This window comes from Triticum aestivum, chromosome 6D, assembly GCF_018294505.1.
Source record: "Triticum aestivum cultivar Chinese Spring chromosome 6D, IWGSC CS RefSeq v2.1, whole genome shotgun sequence".
NCBI lineage: Eukaryota > Viridiplantae > Streptophyta > Magnoliopsida > Poales > Poaceae > Triticum > Triticum aestivum.
The window spans coordinates 223,723,532-223,743,463 of NC_057811.1; the positions used below are offsets into that span (position 1 = coordinate 223,723,532).

General features: G+C 42.3%; 1 protein-coding gene across 1 annotated transcript; it reads right to left on the minus strand.

The window, feature by feature from the left end:
* Positions 1-276: 276 nt before the first annotated feature.
* On the minus strand, positions 277-11,093 carry LOC123144513 (NADH dehydrogenase [ubiquinone] 1 beta subcomplex subunit 3-B). Its single transcript, XM_044563697.1, has 2 exons — positions 10,783-11,093; positions 277-622 (listed from the first exon to the last, which is right to left on the minus strand). Exon 1 carries the CDS (start codon positions 10,997-10,999, stop codon positions 10,796-10,798), a length of 204 nt encoding a protein of 67 aa, XP_044419632.1. The 5' UTR covers positions 11,000-11,093; the 3' UTR covers positions 277-622; positions 10,783-10,795.
* Positions 11,094-19,932: the final 8,839 nt, after the last annotated feature.

A 19,932-nucleotide genomic window follows, 5' to 3' on the forward strand; every position in this document is an offset into this window, starting at 1 on the left:
CGGCTGCAAAGAGTACACCCCAGAGCCACATAAGTTACTCTTCTTTTATGTTCAAACATGTTATGATCTAAACATCGTGCATATGATATTTTCGTCTGACTCCAAAAGTCCAGGCACATTTACCACAATTATCTTTAGTAATCCAAAACAAAATTAGTATTATATCACACAAATCATTTTCTTTACGTTGTCAAACATATAGCTACACATGCAATAATGATGCAAGGATATTTTTCTTCTCCCGTGGCAACGCACTAGCATATTTGCTAGTAAAGATTAAATGGTATTCAATATTATTTCAAAATTAAAATAATAATCACAATGTTTCTTTTATTCCGTGGCAACGCACGGGCACTCAACTTCAACTTGTAGATATATGAGTTCAGTAATGTAAGAACAAACAATGCCATGTCCTAGGGTAAGAAAAACAATGCCATGTCCAAATGCCGAGCATAACCACAAAATAGTATCAGATTTGAAGGACACGCGTTCCAGGAAAACTAGTTGGACCAACAGCACGTCTCCTGATCGCGAATTACAAGGTGGTCATGCAGACCTTATGAGATCAAACCAGAAAAGATCAACATTGGTGCTTCGGTAAAGTTTGCTCCATCTACTTTACCTGCAACATGCAATATCACCAATTGATCAAAATATTAAGCAAAAGAAAAACATATCGGATAACAAATGAAGCAACTACGCGCGCTGGATTGAGAGATGAATCACAACCACAAAATTTTGCAACTTCCGTAGATACCTCCTTTATTTTAAGGATATACATTTCCATTTGTTTCTATTCAAACACAGTACCCAATTCCAGCATAAATATACTCAACTAGGATCAACATAATTAAACTGGACAATGCTAGCATAAGCACATGCCAGAATCTAATCGATTTATACAAGCCAAGAAAGTCAGTGGCATGCTAAAGCTATCCATTTAACATTCAAGATCCATCCTCACCTATGCAAACAATTGATATCTAGGGCAATACAAATTAGTTGAAGTAGACTACGATGTTGTATTCGCTGATTCAATTTACCGCCCCTATTCGTGAACAGAGTATTAAACAAATACTAAATAGTCTTATAATTGTTTACAGAGGGGGGTACTATTTACAGCTTATGCTCAGCCTCGAATGCACGGATACTTCACTGAACTCGCGTACCCGTATCTGATACAGATACTTCTCCAATACGTGGTGGATACGTATCATGTGAGTATTCAGAAATACACGATTTAAAACAAAACCGATACTTGTTGGATACTTGACGGGTGCTTTTTGGATACGTCCCAGCCCACATAACAAGAGATCGAGTAACCAGGCAACCCTAGTCCAGACGCCCCATCCTTTCCCTCCCCCTCTTTTCTCCCGAGCTCCACAACAGGCGGCGGCTGCTCACCCAGCGGCGCAGCAGGCCGGCAACGAGACGACGAGGAGCTGCTCCTCCATCCTCCTCATCTCCGACTCCCCCCTCACCCTCAGCCCCAGCCACCAAGATGTGTACACTGAGCAGATGGTTTGGGAAAATCTGGGTTTATTAGAAAAAGTTGAAAGAACTCTGAATGTTGATAGGGCCGGTTCAGCTGTACTGGAGGAGCTGATTTGTACTTCGATTGATGACCCACTATATCTTGCTCAAATCCCTGTATCATGTTTGATTGCGGTGGCCAGTTGGTTCCTATGGTGGGAAAGGAGACAGTGTGCAAAAGGAGAAAAGATACCTGAACCTGAACGTTCTGCCTTATCAATACAAGCTCTTGCTCTTAACTTCCGGCAAGAGAGATAATGTGGGCTAAACCACCGCAGGGTACAGTCAAGCTGAATATAGATGCATCATTTGAGTATGAAGGGAGTACTGCTTCCATTGGCACGATCTTGAGAGATGATGCTGGCGATTTTATTGCAGCTGAGGTCTCTATGGGTAAAACAATTGATGCATATACAGCCGAAGCTATGGCTATGAAGAAGGGTCTGCAACTTGCAGATTCTCTGGGTATTCATAAACTGCTAGTTCACACAGATTGTGCAGAATTGGTCAAGGAGATTAATCAAGGAGCAGTTAATTCAGTAGCGGCCCCTATTCTTAATGATTGCTTTGAGATTTGTAATAATTTTGGCCATGTTAGTTTTGAGCATTGTGCGCGTGATTCGAATCGCGTGGCTCATGAGCTGGCTAGAAGGGCTAGGGTTGATCCTCCGGGTGTGTGGACGGACAATCCTCCCTCTTTTATCCGTAGCCTTATTTTGGATGATTTGTCGTTATTTGAGATGAAATAAAACTAGCCATGATGGCATTTCCTCAAAAAAAAAAAGATGTGTACACTGAGCCGTTCAGCCGCCAGCCACCGTAGCTAAGCTCGCTTCCTCTTCTGTCTAGTCTTTTCTCCTCTCATGATCATCTCCTCTGATCCTCTCCTTCAGATGGCTCCTCCTGCTGAACCTACCAATCTAAGGGTGCCATTGTGGAGCCATGTTGCAATGGCTCAAGCTGCATTAACAAAAAACAAAACGAAAATGTGTCCTTGCCTAGTGGTTCTGCAAGTTTTGCTTCATCGAGTGCAAGCACTAAGAAGAGGAGGGGAGAAGGACCAAATACTACATTAAAGAAAGCTTGGGTAAATGACTTACGCAAGCAATTGGATTAAAAAATTGCAAGGTCTTTTTATTCTTGAGGTATGCAAAAAATGTACAGCTAAACCAATCATTTCATTTCCGTGCATCTATATGATTATCTGTTGAAGGAGAGCCTTGGCGCAGTGGTAAAGCTGCTGCCTTGTGACCATGAGGTCAGGGGTTCAAGTCCTGGAAACAGCCTCTTACAGAAATGTAGGGAAAGGCTGCGTACAATAGACCCAAAGTGGTCGGACCCCTCCCCGGAGCTACATGCACCGGGCTGCCCTTTTTTCTATATGATTATCTGTTGTTCCTAACTTCTATACCTTTTTGTTTAATTTTAAAGAATAGTAAAACGTATCCCGTATTGGCACTTCTTCAAAATGGCGAATTCGCATATCAGTATCAGCCTAATACTGATACGCGTATCCGTATCGTTGCTTCGTAGTGCTCAGCATAAAAAACTCAACTGGGACTGAATATAACTATGTTTAACAAAAACAAATATTTCCTAGTATCACAGGAAACAGCACAAACATATAGAATTTAATCGACTTCTAAAAGGCCGAGAAAGTCAATGGCATGCTATAGCTAGCCATTTAACATTCAAGATCCATGTTATCTGCTAACTAGAGTTGCTAATTTCATTTTGCCACAATGCAAACAATTGAAACCTAGGGGCAAATACAAATTAGTTGAAGTAGCCTACGAAGTAGTATTCACTGATTCAATTTATCACCACCTATTCAGGGACAGAGGAGTGTTAAACAAATACTATTTACAGAGCATAAAAAATTCAACTGTGACGGAATATAACTATGTTTAACAAAAACAAATATTTCCAAGTATCACAAGAAACAACACAAGCATATAGACCTGTCACAATGTATGATTTTCCTTAACCATAGTTGTACGTGGTGATTATCCTGAATATTAAATACTTATCTAAACAGGACATGTGTGTAACAGCCAAAGATTAGCATTATTGATTAGGAGCTGATTGTGCATCATAACCATCATGTTCAATTAATTTTAATTTGAAAATGCATCATAAGCATTATGCTTAATTAATTTGAAAATGCGGTTAATTCCAATCCTCGTCTTTTTAAAGATCTAAAACCCTAACACATTTGCAAAGAACCCAAAATGCCTTTCTCAGCCCTAAAGTTTTGGCATGGACTTCATCTATAAGTTTACATACCCATCCCAAAATATGACATGGATTGAAATGGTTTAAATCATCAAACTCTAATTACAATGCACAATTTTAAGAAAATGACTGTACGGCATGCATCCAATATGTCCACATCGATCATGGCTTAGCCCCTCTTAACGCGTCCCCAACCCCTAGGTTCCTCCTTCCCACCGTTTCCCCCTCTTCTCGCTCGCTCCGCCTCCCTCTCGTCGCCATGGCCACGACTGAGGCCACAGCCATCGCACACCTTTGTAGCACAAGTGGCCAACCTCATCCTTGAGACACATCGTGGTGTCTTAGGAGCCCCGTCTGTCTTCCCGCAAGAGGAATGGCCATGGGACGCCTCGAATCGCTATCGACCATGTTGTCTTCCTCGCCAAGGTTGTGTGCTGCAGCCACCAAATTCCACCTCTCCGGCCCGTCTCGGCCTCCCGGACCACGAGCTTGAACTGTCGGTGAGCTAGCGCACCTCCCACTCCTCTTTTCCCCATTAAATTGTGCCCCTAGCAACACCCCCCTGCCCGAGGCAGGCCGCCATGGCCGAGCTTGGCAAGCCGTCGTGCCTTGCCTTACACCCTGTCCCTAACCTTGTCCAGTGTGCTCGTGCACCCCGCACACCTCCTCCAACAGCCTTGCATGTGTGCGCCCAGCGAGGCCCCGACCGCGCACAAGCTAAGCAACAGTGCACCTCCGCGTTGAAAATCGGCCCTTGTGTCGCTGACATATGGGCCCGGCCTTATTAGTGTATTAGTGTAGGGACTAGTTCAGCTCAGCCATAGTTTAATGCTAATTGGGCCACCGCCACCCCCCCCCCTTCCCCCCGCCAGCGCGGTGCTTGTCCAACCCAATCAACTACTCACTCAGCACGCAACACTATTAACAAAATGGATTTTTGGCTTTTAAATCTACCCCTAATAATAAAAAAGGCTATTGCTTCTGGTCGTCCGTCATAAAAATTGCCCTTGAAGTTGCCCTAAATTACCCACTTATGCCACCTATAAGTGACGAAAACGATTCGGTTTTTTAGAAAACGCCGACAGGTTTGTTTCTTATAAAAATTGATACTCTCACATTACATAAGCACACAAGCAGCATAGTGGCTAAGGCGCAAGTCTTCCGCGCGCAAGACCGTGGTTTGATCCCTGGGACTGCTCTTTTTTCTCCCCTTTTATCTTTTTTTAGGGGGTTCTCCCCTTTTATCTGTGCGCCTCCTACTTCCAGCGTGCAGTCATGGGCCGGCCATGTGCCCGTGGTGATGCCCCTGCTTTTTATTATTTTATTTTTTTGCTTTTTTCTTTATCATTTTCATATTTGTTTTTCCTTTAAATTAATCCAGGATTTCTGAAAAATCAAAAATTCAAAAAGTTGTGAGTTTTGAAAAAATATATCGGGAAATCATAAAATGTTCATGAATTCAAAAAACTGTTTGCATATTATGAAAAAAATCACGATTTAAAAAAATGTGAAAAAAAAATGTTCATGATTTTGAAAAAATGATCGTGTATTCAACAAATATTTGGTAATTTGAAAATAATGTCAGTGAAATTTAAAAAATGTTGACAAAAATTAAAACAGACCCTTAAATAACGAACAAAACAAACCATCGCTTACGTAGAGGTTTATTAGGGGATCTGTAGAGGTCATTTTATGATTTTATTTTTTCCCCCGCGCGTCGCGTAAGAAAAAGGTTTCCGTGTTCTCTACAACGTTGAGCCTCCAAAAATTGACACAACTTCCTATGGTTCGTTTTTGTAAGCTATATGAAAATGACTAAATGTTTATTTTGCCTCCATAAACAACTATGTTTATTCTGGTGCCACGGTTTTTACTGGTTATGAAAAACACCGCTACGCTAGGTCAATACAAGACAAATCATTCATCGGTCTAGCTCAGGCATGGTCCATCAATGCAGTTTGCTCAGCCAAAAAATATTTCGTTGTGGCGCCTTACGAAATCAAGTCTTCATTAGACCATCACATTTTCAGTTTTTAAGATGACCTTTTAAATGTCTCTTATCTCATCAAGACATTATTCAGAGTTTGTGAATTGACATTTTAAAAGTCCTTATCTCATCCTGGCATTTGATTCAGACTTTTTTATCTCTACCGCATCTGCATAATCTGATTGTTTTTCTTCCGTTGCAACGCACGGGCATATTTGCTAGTTAAAACAATAAATTCTAGAAAATTGTGCAAACTTTAAAAATCCATAACTAATTCAAGAAAACATGTTCAAATATACCAAAATTATCAAAAAAAAATGTGTAGATTCTAAATATGCCATTGTTGTGCATGTTAATAACTTCTAAAATTATGTTTAGTGTTGAGCCATGATTAATGTCTTTCTTTTAATATGGAGAATTATGAAAATGCTACATATGATCATTCCGCTCCATTTTAAATGTTTAGCATTCCCTTAAGTTTAATTCCAAACACCACCATATGCCATGTTAACATCATTTAAAAATGGTTTTAGCTAAAACAGGATTAGACCCTATTCTTTGAATGTGTAGTTAATTGAATTGCATTTTAGTTGCAATTCAACTTACACTTAACTTGTTGCTAACATGCATTAGGTCTTTTCAAACATCAACCTCGCCATATCATGCATTGCATATCATGATCATTGCTTTGCCGTAGTAGTAAAATGCATCATTTGCGCTTTTCCAGTGTTTCTGTTTTTACTCGGTAGGATCCGAAGATGACGTGAGCAACGAGCAAGATCTGACCATGTACCAGGCTACTAGCCCATTAGGCAAGCAAAACCTCCTTGTTCATTCCGACACATCCCATTTAGCGTTTTCTCCCTTGTTCTTGCATTAGCATTATCGATTTAGTTGTCTAGTCTTCAATAGCTAGAGTTCTTATTCTGTTGCATGGCCTATACTTGTCACATGATATTGCCTTTACCTTACATCCTAGCATGTCTGGTAATTGCTTGTGTTATCATGAATTTGGCCCTAAACTCTTGTCATAGTTATGCTATGCTTAGGGTTGTGCGTCAGTCTTGATCCATTTGGGTGATGAATAACGGTGGTGGATATACAATACACATGTTTGTGGCATGCTTTCTAGATATAATTATGTTAAACATGACCAAAAGGCGAAGGTGGAAGGAAGGCCATGTTGGAGAACACGGTGGGTTGTTCCTCTTAGGCCACTACTAGGACCCAAGTTCTCATTAGCTTGATCCAGGATTGAGCGCGCTAATCACACATTGGGTATATGGGACCCCCTCGGCTTAGCACTCTACCTCAAACCTGTCCAGGAGTCACATAGTTTAGGCTTTCCATTTGAGGCTTTCCATTTGTAGCACGAGTTGGTAACAAGTGTGATCTGATGGTGGTGTGGTCTTACCTATGAGTGGTCCGGTGTCACACAACAGTTGGGTCTATTTTTGAGCTTCTACTGGACTCGCGATTTGGGTACAACTCAGGTGGGTGACTCCCTGGACTTGTTTATAGCGTAGGGGAAGTGTCGTGTCGATCACCCTCTGCCAGCATAACCCATGAAGTGTACTTCATGATCTTGCATTTAGAGCGGTTGGCACATGTATGGGTAAATTGGTACACCCCTGCAGGGTTAAATCTATTTGCATAGTCATGTCTGCGGTTATGGACGACTTGAGAGATTGTTACCTGATCATAGAACAACTTTCACAGCTACTTAACAAAATTGCCAAGATAAGTGTGAAAGCCATGGACAGGTACTTGCGGGTGAGTCAAAGGAGGATCCATGGTGGTGTATTGATGTGGTAGATAGCTAGATGGACTTGTGTACACTCTCTTACCTCTAGTAGCCATACCTTTAGTAGAGCAGGCTGTTGTAGTATGCTAGCGCTTGTTGCAGTCAAACCCACATATATCGCTTTCCTTTGATATTGATGCATATGTGTAGCTAGTTCTGATGTAAGTCTTGCAGGTAAAGTTGGGTACTCAACTTGCTTTACTTATTCTTTTGATTTGAATACTGCAAATCATATCATAACATCCGGAACATGTGATCTCTGGTGGTGAATAACGATTTTAGCTATGGTTATCCCAGGCAGTGGTTTGGGAAGGGTTATGGACATCATCAGCATGCACACCTTGTTAAGGCATTCGTTAAATTTACCAAGGTATATTTTCTTCTCTGTTGTGAGAACCGCAACTTGGTCGTAAGACCCTTGTATTCATTTGTTAAACTTTAGTCGCTGCACAAGGCGTGCATGTTGCGTGTATGGATATAACGTGAACATTGTGTGGATAGCTTAGAATCATTGAAATGCATTTGCTACTGGAATGGCTAGATTTGCATATCGCTGATCCCAGGTCCCGAAAATATGACCATGAAATTATCTACAGCTTGGTCCTCATAGCCACTCCAAAGGGCACAGGCCCAAGGACATCAGCCCAAGCGCCACCGCTTACGAAGGAGACGTTTCATCAAACTGCATCAAAGGATAAGAAAAACACTCTGGGAGACATAGGAAAAGGGCAAAACATGTTGTAAACCAACACCACGTCTGAGTTCTATCTCCCCACGCGCTCATGCATTGACATGGAGTTTTCCATGGTCAGAGTTATATAAGGGGTGCTAGCAGGGCGTAGAAGGGGACCCCTCTTCTTTTGTCTAGTGTAGCCTACACCACATAGAACATTTCCGGCACTTAGGCCCCATTCGGAAGTTCTCTGGCTTCCCAAATTGGCCAGCTTTGCACGGAAGTTGCGAAGCGTTTGGCAGCAGCGGCAGCTTCGGCTCCATCAGCATGGGCTAGAGAGGAGAGGCACGGGCTAGTCTAACTGTGGGGTCACTGAGGTAGCAGGTTTGTTCGGGAGTGCTTTTTCTGATCTAAACGGTACTCAGGTCACTTTGGAATGGCATTCTCCTATAAATCATGCAACTCCTGCTTCATCGTTTGGAGGAGCTACGCTTCCGCTGCTCCGCGAAATTGCACTGCGGGAGGGCCGTCTTCATGAAGCTGGCTTCGCGGAGGTGGGCCGTTCGGCACCGCTCCATGTGCGGAGCTGGTGAAACGCAGAGCCAGAGAGGATCCAAACGGGCCCTTACCGTTGCGATCACCTCCATCAGCATCATAACTCCCCGAGTTTCCTTGACTCAACGAGTCCCCCTCGACATTCTAATCCTCTATATTCTTCACATGTAAAGAAAGAGCAAGGCAGGAAGTATGGCTTTTATACAACTTGGACGCAGGAAGCCGACGATGGATAAAATTCTCAACAACATTTGCCCCGGTCAAGCATTTGGACTCAAACTCAAGAAGATCCTCCATCTCCATGCTTGGGAAGGGATTGAAAATCCAGAAGCAGGTGGATCGAGGAAAGAAATCAACAAAAGAAGGACATAGAAGCCCCGGCATAGATCCACCGAGAAGAAAGATCCGCGTCCGCTGGCCATAGCAGTAACGGAAGTTTTTGGCTAGGAACAGAACATCCTAGTTCCAGGGAAAGGGGACAGGAGAAAGTCAAATAATATTAATGTCTCTGTTTTCTGTGTGCAAGACCACCTGACTTCCTGACATGACGTCCCCTCAACTACAAATTCCACATACTCCCTCTAGTACAACTGTTAGGATCAACGTAAAATCCATCAACATGTAATCTGTCCAGCATCACAATGAGCTAAGCTTAAAGGGGCTTACAACATACTGACATAAGATACAGCTACATGTGAAACTATCTTTCTTAGTGTTAGCCATATGCTGACTTGATATGAGCACATGACAACTTTAGTGGAACCAGATACTTCTCGAAGCATTCCAACAGTATAACTGCACAATCCAAATTTTGGCCAATAAGTCTCCTAAGGCCTTAAATAGTACTGGTGATTCGGCTGACCTACCCATGTATCTCAAGGTATACACCTTTCATAGAAACTCAAGCAATCATTAGTTCATTTCTGTGGATGACTTGTTTCTCATAAACAGAATATGATATAAAAGCTAAGAAATAACTAATCTGGACTTAAAAAATGGTTCATCAACAGAGATCCATAAACGTAGTAACATACTGAAATTGGCCCTTAAGGAATTCAGTGGAATCACTTAGAAGATGAACTGAGATCAATCCATCTGCAAGATGAAAAAAGGATATGATATGGTCTTCCAGAAACATGGGATATCTCTCTGGAAATTCAGTGACTAGAAGTCTAAAAGGAATGGCTAATAAACTAAATGGAAGACTAAAATACAAACAAATAATGTTTTTCTTTGGATTATTTCACAATAATACATTGTTACAGAACATAACATGGGTAGTAGAATATTGCCAGGTGATCTACATGCTATTTTTGTTAGTTCCAGAGCTCAACAGAACATATTTCTTTGGCTGTGCAATTGCAAAAGCGGTGTTGTCGAGTCTACAATTTAATCAGCATCTGTTCAAGGTCAAGCATACATTGCTGAAAAGAGATGATTACTTTGTTGCCGGCCTGGCAATTGTTTCTGTGTCATCAGGAAGAACCAAAAGAATCACACTCCCCTGTCTGAGTGATCTATTATGCTTGCCAATTTCTGCTCTACTGGTGGGCTTGGGTATTGCTACACGGAAAGAGCGCCTTGAGATTTACAGCATCTCTATTCTAACCCATCCATCCATGAAATGGATATTCATGTGCGGTTGCCATACATGCAACTCGACTGGTGATCAGAATCACCATATGCAGGGCAAAAACTAATCGATTTACGAATCATTATGCGTGCAGGTGATGCATTTCGGTCCACTCTTTTGCAAACATCAATTATGCCACAAGCACGTAAGAATCTCAAACAACTTGACGAATCAGAGCTGCAGTAAATTTCCAACGTGTAAATCGATAATCCGTTCGACAGAAGACAGTACTACACAGTCCCCAATAGATAGATCATAGATCTAGGCGAAACACCGCAAAAGCCCTTACCCCTTGAAACCATCCCAAATTCACCCATTAGGTTAGACTGGAAAGAAAAGTGAAGATCACACGGGGCGTTTACCTCTGGGGGAGATCTAGTGGTGGTTGTCGCCGGCGGGGCGGTAGAGGCGGTTGTAGGCGGCCTCGCCGACAAGGTAGATCCCAAAGGCGACGATGGCGATGCCTAGCCCCGGAGTGGCGTGGCGCAGCTGGTTCCCCACCATAGGGTGCCTCCTCCACTCGTCACGGCGCCGGAAAAACTCGCCCGTCGCGTTCAGCCCCTTCCCGCCCTTCGCCATCGCCTCCGCCGCCGTGTACTCTTTCTCTCTCTCTCTTCTCTTTCTCTACAGTTGGCGAGGAGGAGGATAGGACAGCCACACTCACAGGAGCAGAAGCCCAAATAGTAATATACATGGCCCAACCCGTTGCGACCTGGGCTTGCGAGCCGAAGAAAATCTCTGCTTGAGCAGTAGGTAGTCTCGTTTCCAGTTTTTTTCCGTTCCATTTTTCATGGTTTTTTTACCTTCTCCCACCTTTGCTGATTTTTTTCGTAGATTTTTTTATCCCCTCTCCCACTTCATCGGTTTATTTTCGCGTCACCCTCTCACAGAACGAAAGAAATCTGAACAGATCAGAACTTTCCATACTAGCGCAAGTTATTTAGTAATGTAAAATCAATCACGAACAATCTCTGAAAATCAAATCTAAATTAATTAACCTTACCTTAAATCACTCAATCACATTACTTAGAAAACAAATAATTGATTTTCAGAAAAATCGCTCAATCACATTAACCTTACCTTAACTCACGGATGGTAATCAATCTCCACAAAGGAAACAATACATCGAGGAGCAGTAAACAAACTCCCTTTCTTATGACATGTATATGATCTTTCCTTCCCTCTCCGTTGTCGAGCGTTCTTGATTCTCGAGGCCGATGCTTGGGCTGCGTCACTGGGTCGCAACGGTGCCGGAGGACGAGGACGGCGAGGCCGGGTGCCGCGGCACAACGTTGGCCGCGGCCGGTGAAGGGGGCGAAGAAGGGCGGCTTCCTTGGCCCTGGCCGTGGCCGTGGCCCTAGGAGTTGGTGCGGTGGAAGCGACACTTGAAGGACCCGGCGTGGGTGGCCGGCGCGCAAACGCACTTGGAAGCGGGCCCGTGGCCCGCGCCGGACGGCGCCGACGCCGACCCGGGCCACCTCCTCCGCGCATTCTTGGAGCTGTGGCTGGCCGATTTATATGAAATTAATTCCCTCAGTTGTGGTGGCAAATATAATACACATGATCCATATTGTTATGCACTAGCGTGCGTGTGTGTAAAATAGATGGATTATGGTCTCGTACCCAATAAGATGGATATGTGTGTGTGATAGAGAGAGAGGGAGAGGGGGAGAGAGAGTGAGGAAGAGGGAGGGAGAGTGTGTGTGTGTGAGGATTTCATGGTAAAAAAAGGTCGCCACTGTCACTTGATATGTATGAGAATATTAATATTGAACTCTTAAAGTTAATGTGGCACCGTTGCAACACACGGGCGTTCTTCTAGTTGGTGATAGAGTTCGAGCCACGGAAAATCATTTTTGAGGCATTCTGCGTCAAAGTGTCAAGGTACGGCACACCACCCCAAATTTCATTTGGGTCGGCCTTTTTTCACTGTTCTCCTTTCTCATTCATGCATCTCTTTCGTCGCTCTAGATAAGGAAGCTTTCGTTCCTCTTCATCTGCTTCTCCTGTCGGATCCCCGATCCTCCCTCTTCATTTGCTTCTTCCTCGGGGCTCCTAATCCGGCAAGACACCGCCGCCCCTTGTAAGCAGTCGACAGTCCTCTCTCCCCCCGATTTGTCTGCCTCATCACTGATCTGATCTGGCTGACGTCTCGTGATGGATGTTTATTTGCACGTGTCTAGTGTCTCCGTCGTCGGCGTCGGCTTTGTCTAGGGTTCCGTCAAGCTCAGCGGCGTCTAGGGCTCCCGTCAAGGCCTGCGTCTTTTAGGGTACCGTCAAGCTCCGCGTCATTTAGGGTTCGTCAAGTTCATCGTCTTGAATGTAACGGCCCCAATTCCGCGCGATTTGTTCCTTTCTGTCTGTGTGTTACTGCGAGATCGAGGCTATTTAGTTGCGTTAGTGTCTGTTCAAGTGTTAGCTAGGATTTGATGAACGCGCAGTTCTGATTTGGTGAATCTGAGTCTAGACTAGGGGGGTGTCTTCGGAGATTAGATTTCAGGGTGTGATGCGGCATGATGATGATAGGGTGTTGTGTGTTCGTGTGCTTTGCCTTCTGATTCTTGTTTGATTCTTGTTTCTGTTTTTTGTTGATGATGATACGGGGGTTGTGTATCTCGATGGAGAAGTTCTTATCGCTTGTTTTACATGTTCTTTTTAGTTTCTCTAATATGTAGCAGCATTATGGACTAGTTCAATTGGCTTGTTAGGATGTATTTTCCTTAGAAGCAAGCACCTGTCAACATATTTAACCAACTAAAATTACTTAATTTTTCATATGTTGGTTTGATCAGTACTAGTTCTCTGTGTCTGCTATGGTTGGATGTCGTCAGTGAATCTTCTTTTGTTTAGTTGTTAATTAAGAAAAATAAAGTCATTTGCTGGACTAGACACTAGGGGACAGAAGATAGCAATCAACATGCAAAACCAGTGCGATGCAAATTTGTGAACAGAACTTGATGAACCTGAGTTTAAGGTTTCAGCGCCACCCCACCAAGTGGATGCACAAATAGTTTATTGGTTTTGGTGTTCTCTGAGTTTATTGTTTCAGCGCCACCCCACCAAGTGAACTGTTTTTCTTTGTTTATCTCGGAGTTGTGTGCAATGTCTAGTACTAGAGTTTCTATTTGTTCAAGTGGACGCATCTATCATCAGTTGGCAGTTATCCTCTGTAAATGAATTATAAGTGAAGCTCGATCTTTGCTTAGACAAGTGTGATAAGTTGGTTGCATAATTTACTGTAGCATCTACCAAATAAATGTATAGATTTATATAACATCCCAAATTTTCAATTTGGAATGTTATACATAGGTCATCATATACATATCATTTTTTTATTTGCATTTTGGTTTTGTGATCCTAAAAATCCTAAGCAACTCAAGGACCTACGGACTAACTGGCGACCCATTTGGAGGTGCTGGGCACCGACGAACGCCAAGTTCTTTCTATGGCTAGTTTCCCTGAACCGCTGCTGGTCTGCGGAGCGAAGAGCACGCCACGGTCTGCCTCACGATCCCCATTGCAAGCTGTGTGACCAAGAGTTCGAGACCATGGATCACTTGCTTGTTCAATGCGCCTTCTCGAGGATCACTTGGCACGAGATCCTATCCTGGTGTCGCCTCCCGGTGCCCCTGCCCGATGCCAACTCGTCCTTCTTCGCGTGGTGGTCCGCCTCGTTGGCTGCTTCTCCGGCTAGCCTGAGGAAAGGCCTCAACTCCCTCGTAGCTCTCACCGCTTGGAGCATCTGGAAGCATCGTAATGCCGCTCTTTTCGATGACCTCCGGCCATCTACCGACGCCCTTGTCCGCACCATCAAGGAGGAAGCCCGACTTTGGTCTAGAGCCGGCGCCCTAGGCTTAGCATCTATTATCCCTGTAACCTAAATCGTGTGTGCAAAGGCTGAGCATCCTTCCTCATGCTCGCGCCGCACTCCTGGGGGCGCCGTTGAGTGTACGCCCCCCGAGTGCTACCCTGTACTTCTCCTTTCCACCTATCAATGAAGTGATACGCAACCTTGCGTATTCACGAAAAAAGAGTTGGGATTTTATTATTTTCATATTTGAATTTTTCCCAAATATTTAAAAGAGGATCATTTTGGTTTTAATTATTATTTTCTCCAAAATATTTCAATATCTAAATATATGAGAGGAGATAATATGACTTCTCCAAAACAAAAGGAATATCGGAGGAAAAATATTAAAATCAAATAAATAATTTTATTTGGATTTTATTGCTACTTTATTTGAATTAGAAAAATATGAATTTTTTCAAAATTGCATTTTAGGCCAAGAAAATGTTCACTTTGTTCTAAATATTTGATTTAGAAGGTGAAAATTATTTTTGGCATTTTTAGATTTTTTTTATTTCTTTAGGATTTTTCTTTTGGTGGAATTATTAAAAAAATCCGTACCGACTGGGCCGAAGCCCAGCCGACCCACTCCCGCGCCGCCATCGTCGTCGTGTTCACGACGGATTCGGGGAGTCCGACCCCGAGCCGCCGGAGCCGCTGCCCCTCCCGCACGTCACCCCCCGGGGCCTTTAAAGCCCGAGCCGCCGCCGCCCTCGACCCCCACACCGCCCGCATCGCCACCCAGCGCCGCCGCCCGTGCCGCATGCCGCCGTCGCCCGCTGCCGCAGCCACTGAGCCGCCACCGCAGCTCCGCCGCTGCCGCCCGAGCCGCGCCGGAGCCGCCGCCGCATGTCGCCCGCCCGCCGGAATCCCGCCGGATCTCGCTGATTTTTCGGCCGCCGTTTTTTTTGGTTTTTAGGTAAAAGCCGCCGGTTTTTTTGGTTTTTAGGTAAAAGCCGTCGGTTTTTTTATAAAACCCTATGTTCGTTTTTTTAGATCGGTTCGGTTCGGTTTGTTTTCTTCGGTTTCGTTATTTAGCGAGTGTTCGCTCGTTAGTTCGTTCTTAATGAACACGTTCGTTCATTCGTCTCTGTTAGCGGACGTTCGTCCGATAGATTTTTCTTTTTATTTTCTTTTCCTGCCAGGGACCTATCCGCGATTACTTTTATCGCAGATTAGCCCCTGATCTTCAAACCCTCGCCGTTCTAAACCGTTTGTCCAAATCCAGTGAAACCAACGCCAAAATCTTCGTCTCGAGCCCCTCTTTCTGTTTAATCAACTTGAACAAGGTTTTGACAATTTAAAATTTGGTTTCAAGCAGATTTGAATTCGAAGTTCTTTTGACCGTAGTTTCAGTTCCGTAGCTCCGATTTGATTGATTCTTTTTGCAAATCGAAGCTCTTCAGTTGAACTTTCAGATTTGATCTTCTTATTTGAGTTTTACCCGTGCATCTATGCTTGAGTGCTTATGTATGCTATTGTTTGTTTGTGATAGAATTCCTGGAGTGCGAAGCGTGCTACTACGAGTCTCTAGGGTTTGCGGATCGTCAGCAAGGCAAGTAACACATTGATCATACCCCTTTATTACCTAGTTTTTATGCATTAGTTCAAACCCTCAAACATTGCATGAGTAGGATCTCGTAACATGTGGGTTTTGGGAAGTAGATGATGAGGTAGAACCTATTGCCCTTTATTATCAAACCCTTGGGAGTTACTTCTACGTTATGCTTATATTGCCATGCTATGCTCATAGACGTGGATTGGGTTTGAGTGTATCCATGACAGATGTGAGATTGTTAATTAATGGTTAACTTAAGGTGGCTACTTAAATACACATCTGGGTGGATTGGTTGTGGGCACTTGGGGATATACCAGTGCTGTCCTTTTGGTTCGCCACCCAGCTCAAAGGGGTCATAAGATTATTCATGCTAGAAACTTCCGTGTGCAGCCACAAGCTATTATGGGCTCTAGCATAGTTGAGTATGTTGCATGACCTCTTCTAATGGTAGGCTAGCATATGTAGGGGATGTAGGTTGGTACTGTCTACCCGGGGTTAGAGTTAATGCTTCTGAAAGACTGTGTCACGGTCATCCGTTTCTCAAACACCATGTAGTGCGAGAAATCCAACGGAGGAGATCGAGTCTTGTGGGGAAAAGTGCGCAAACCTCTGCAGAGTGTACAAACTAATCATGGTTAGCCGTGTCCCCGGTTATGGACATCTTGAGTATCTGGTTCTTGGATTATCATGTTGATCTCATCGCTCTAAATTAATTTGTTGGGTTGTTAATTACCTTTAATTGGGATTGAGATGGGGATTTACCATTCTCAATGTTTATCAACTACCATGATAGTTAAACAAAATGTATTCCTTTGATGTAGGAAAAAATTGGCTTTTCGCAAAACATTATAACAAGTGATAGCATTTATTCTGTTCATTGCTCTACTGTGTTACATTGCCAACATATTCCATGTGCTGACCTGTTTCGGGCTGCAACATATCATGTTGCAGACTTTTTAGACGAAGAGTAAGGTGCTCTAGGTCGTTGTCGTGCACTCAGCTATGCCGTTGGAGTTGATGGACTCACTTTATCTTCCAAGCCTTCCGTTGTTATCTTTTTAGATGGCCTTAAGCCATATTTATTGTAATAAGTTCTCTCTTGAGACTATCGATGTAATAAGTGTGTGATTGCTACTCTGTTATAAATCCTTCAAGTATTGTGTGTGTCATCATTACCGATCCAGGGATGACACTTATACACAGAGATTTGACCGTCTGAGGTTGGATCGCTACAATTTAGGTAATTTGTTCCTACTGCTGCTTACTATAATAGCTAGTTTTCTTGTGTCTTTTTTTTCGTTTTCCCCGCAAGTGATGCTATAAGGGAATGACTAGGGAAAGTGTAAAATGATTCAAAAAACTCCATCTCCAACCATTGTTGAATTAATGTTTGTAGCTTAGAATTAAATGGTTCAAAACGCATTAGCCATTATTTAGGTCTGGAAATCAGCCAACAAGAATAATAGTACTTCTGAAATTGTCTACATTGTCTCTCATTTTTTGGGTGCTTATCCTTCCCTGGATGTGTTGTATAAAAGTGAACAAGCATTTTTTTATGGACTGGTGTTAGGTCTGGTGATTTTTGTTGTAGGTTACAACTAACAATTACTTACATGTTTTTTCATCATGTTCATATGTGTGCATTGGTGTTATTTTGTAACAACTTTAGCACTAGTACTTGTACCATGATACTTTATTACATGATGGATGACCTTTGTGTTCCTACTCTTTTCACATATGTATGGTTCTGGTGCTAGTTTTGTTTTTTTAGACGAGTGTTCGTTATTGAAATGGTATTAGGTGATGTGACTGTAGTTTTGGATATAGGATGTTAACCCAGTAATGCAAGATGAAAGTTGCAAGATGTGGTACTTATTAGTTTGCTACTTTCTTGTTATTCATTTGCTTGTTTTTTTAATGTATTCCATGTTTTTTAACTGTCATACTTTCTTTGTTGTGACTTATACAAGTACCAATGATACTAAGTACTGCTTTTGTTTCCTTGAATTAATCTTTGTTTCAGCAACTTACTTTTTTTTATTATTGTACGGCTTTCCCTCAACTGTCAAAATGCCTAGACTTTACAAATATCCTTAGGGTACTAAGCACAGATTTTCTACCATTAGGTGGCATAAGGCAGTTTTTGATTTAACTGACAAACAGAAGTCATATGTTTCCAAATATGAGCTCGATAATCTCCTGAATATTCATCCTCATTTGATGATTCCAATTCCAATTCTGCAATGGGTTGCAAACCACATAAACTGTAATGGACCTGGAGTTTTTAGAAAGGGTCAAAAGATCATTCGTCTCAGAAGGGAGATGGTAATTCAGGTTTTTGGTATTCGTTCCGGTTATGTGCCTTTTCCTATGGACAACACAGATATAGTTGTTGTGGCTATAGTCTTACAACTTAGGTTTCGGTATCTTGATAATGGTTAGAAGTACATTCCAGTCGATAATATTATCACTATGATGAAAAATGACGAGACCGCGGAAGGTTTCATGCGGAGCTTCGTGTTTCTATTTTCTCTCCAACCTCTCAGAATTATGCAAATTGGAAAATTCCTTATGGGCTCCATGGCATTACCAAGCTGAAAACCTTTGATTTGGATCAGCTTTGCATTGATCACTTGAACAAGGAAATTGATAATTTCAGCACCAATCTCTTCAACAAAACTGAAATTCCATTGAACATTTCAATCTATGTTGATGGATGCTTATCTTTAGCCGCTGTAAGTTTTCTAAAAAAATCTCCTTTTCATTTTTTTAATGTAGTGTTAACTTCTGCATTCTTTTTTATAGTCATTTATTCCCTCTTTCATCTTCTCTCATGATTGCTAGATTGTTTATCTTGACTTCGTAGACTTCACAAAAGCTTCTGAGCAACGAAACATCAATTATGCAGTCCCTAGAATAGCCCATGTTCAGAATGAAGACTTTGACTATGTAACTACAGTGGACTTGAACACATCATCAAAGAAGCCGTATGTATTGGAATTCTTACCAGTAAGCTTGTTTTATCCTTTTTTTTATCCTTTTGTGCATTCTTTAAGTGAGGAAAAAACTTGTAGTTATAGTTTCGAACAAGAAGGAGCATTTTTTCATTGTTTATACTTTTGGTTTCATGATCTATTTAAGAATACCCAGTAAGCTTTGTTGACTATCTTTTTTATCTTGTTCAGCTGAGAGACATCTCCACGACACCTTATAGCGCTCGTGCAATCGTATTGGCTGAGGAAAAGTGGTCAAAAGCCCCACAAACTTACCATAATGAGGAAAATGTCATTCCAAACTACAATGACATCTCAAATGTTGCATCTACTTCGAACCATAATCCAGAAGTACGTTTTTCGTGCTTTTTATTGCCTTTTGTTTATTAATACATTTTAGTCTTGTCAGCTCATTTTCATAGTAGAACTAATACACATGTATCTTTTCTGTTTGTCGAACTAATAGGTTATGAACATAATATCTCAAGTTGTTGCAAAGCATGATCAAATTTGGAAGAAGCTTCATGAACAACATGTGTAGAGTATTTTTGCATATCTGAAAGCAACTCTATTGTCTTTATAGCCAAATTCAAACATGCAAGTCAACATTGCTAGCACTTCAACCACAAATCCCATTATTCTTCTTTCAGCAGCAAACAACAGGAATAATCTCAGTGAACCAGTAAACACCAACAATCGCGCAGTTGAGATAAACAATGAGCCAATTAGAGGTTCTTTATTCCAAGATCATGTATGAGTCAGTCCTACTCCTGATGTTACCTTAAGCCACAGCAGCAAGGACATCCAAGTTCAAATTCCAACTCGAGTTCTAGAGAAAGTGTCAGTTCCTCAGCAAGTACAGGAAACTGACCAAGCACCTACAGCTGTGAATATTGGGTTTTTGTGGTATTAATGAAGCAAATTCAGCTGGGAACAATGGTAATCATTTTCATAACACACTTGAACAATATATTTCTTTTTAGTCAAACAAGTGAGAGCACTCAATTTGATTTTAACACTCTTATTGACATCTCAGGTACCATCTCTGAGCCAATTCAGACTCCATAATTGGCATTCCTGGAACCATTGTGTCCTGTTCATCCTATAGTAGATA

Bases quoted from the DNA above. Each gene is read 5' to 3' on its own strand.
- LOC123144513 (XM_044563697.1), bottom strand. From the start codon at position 10,999: ATGGCGAAGGGCGGGAAGGGGCTGAACGCGACGGGCGAGTTTTTCCGG.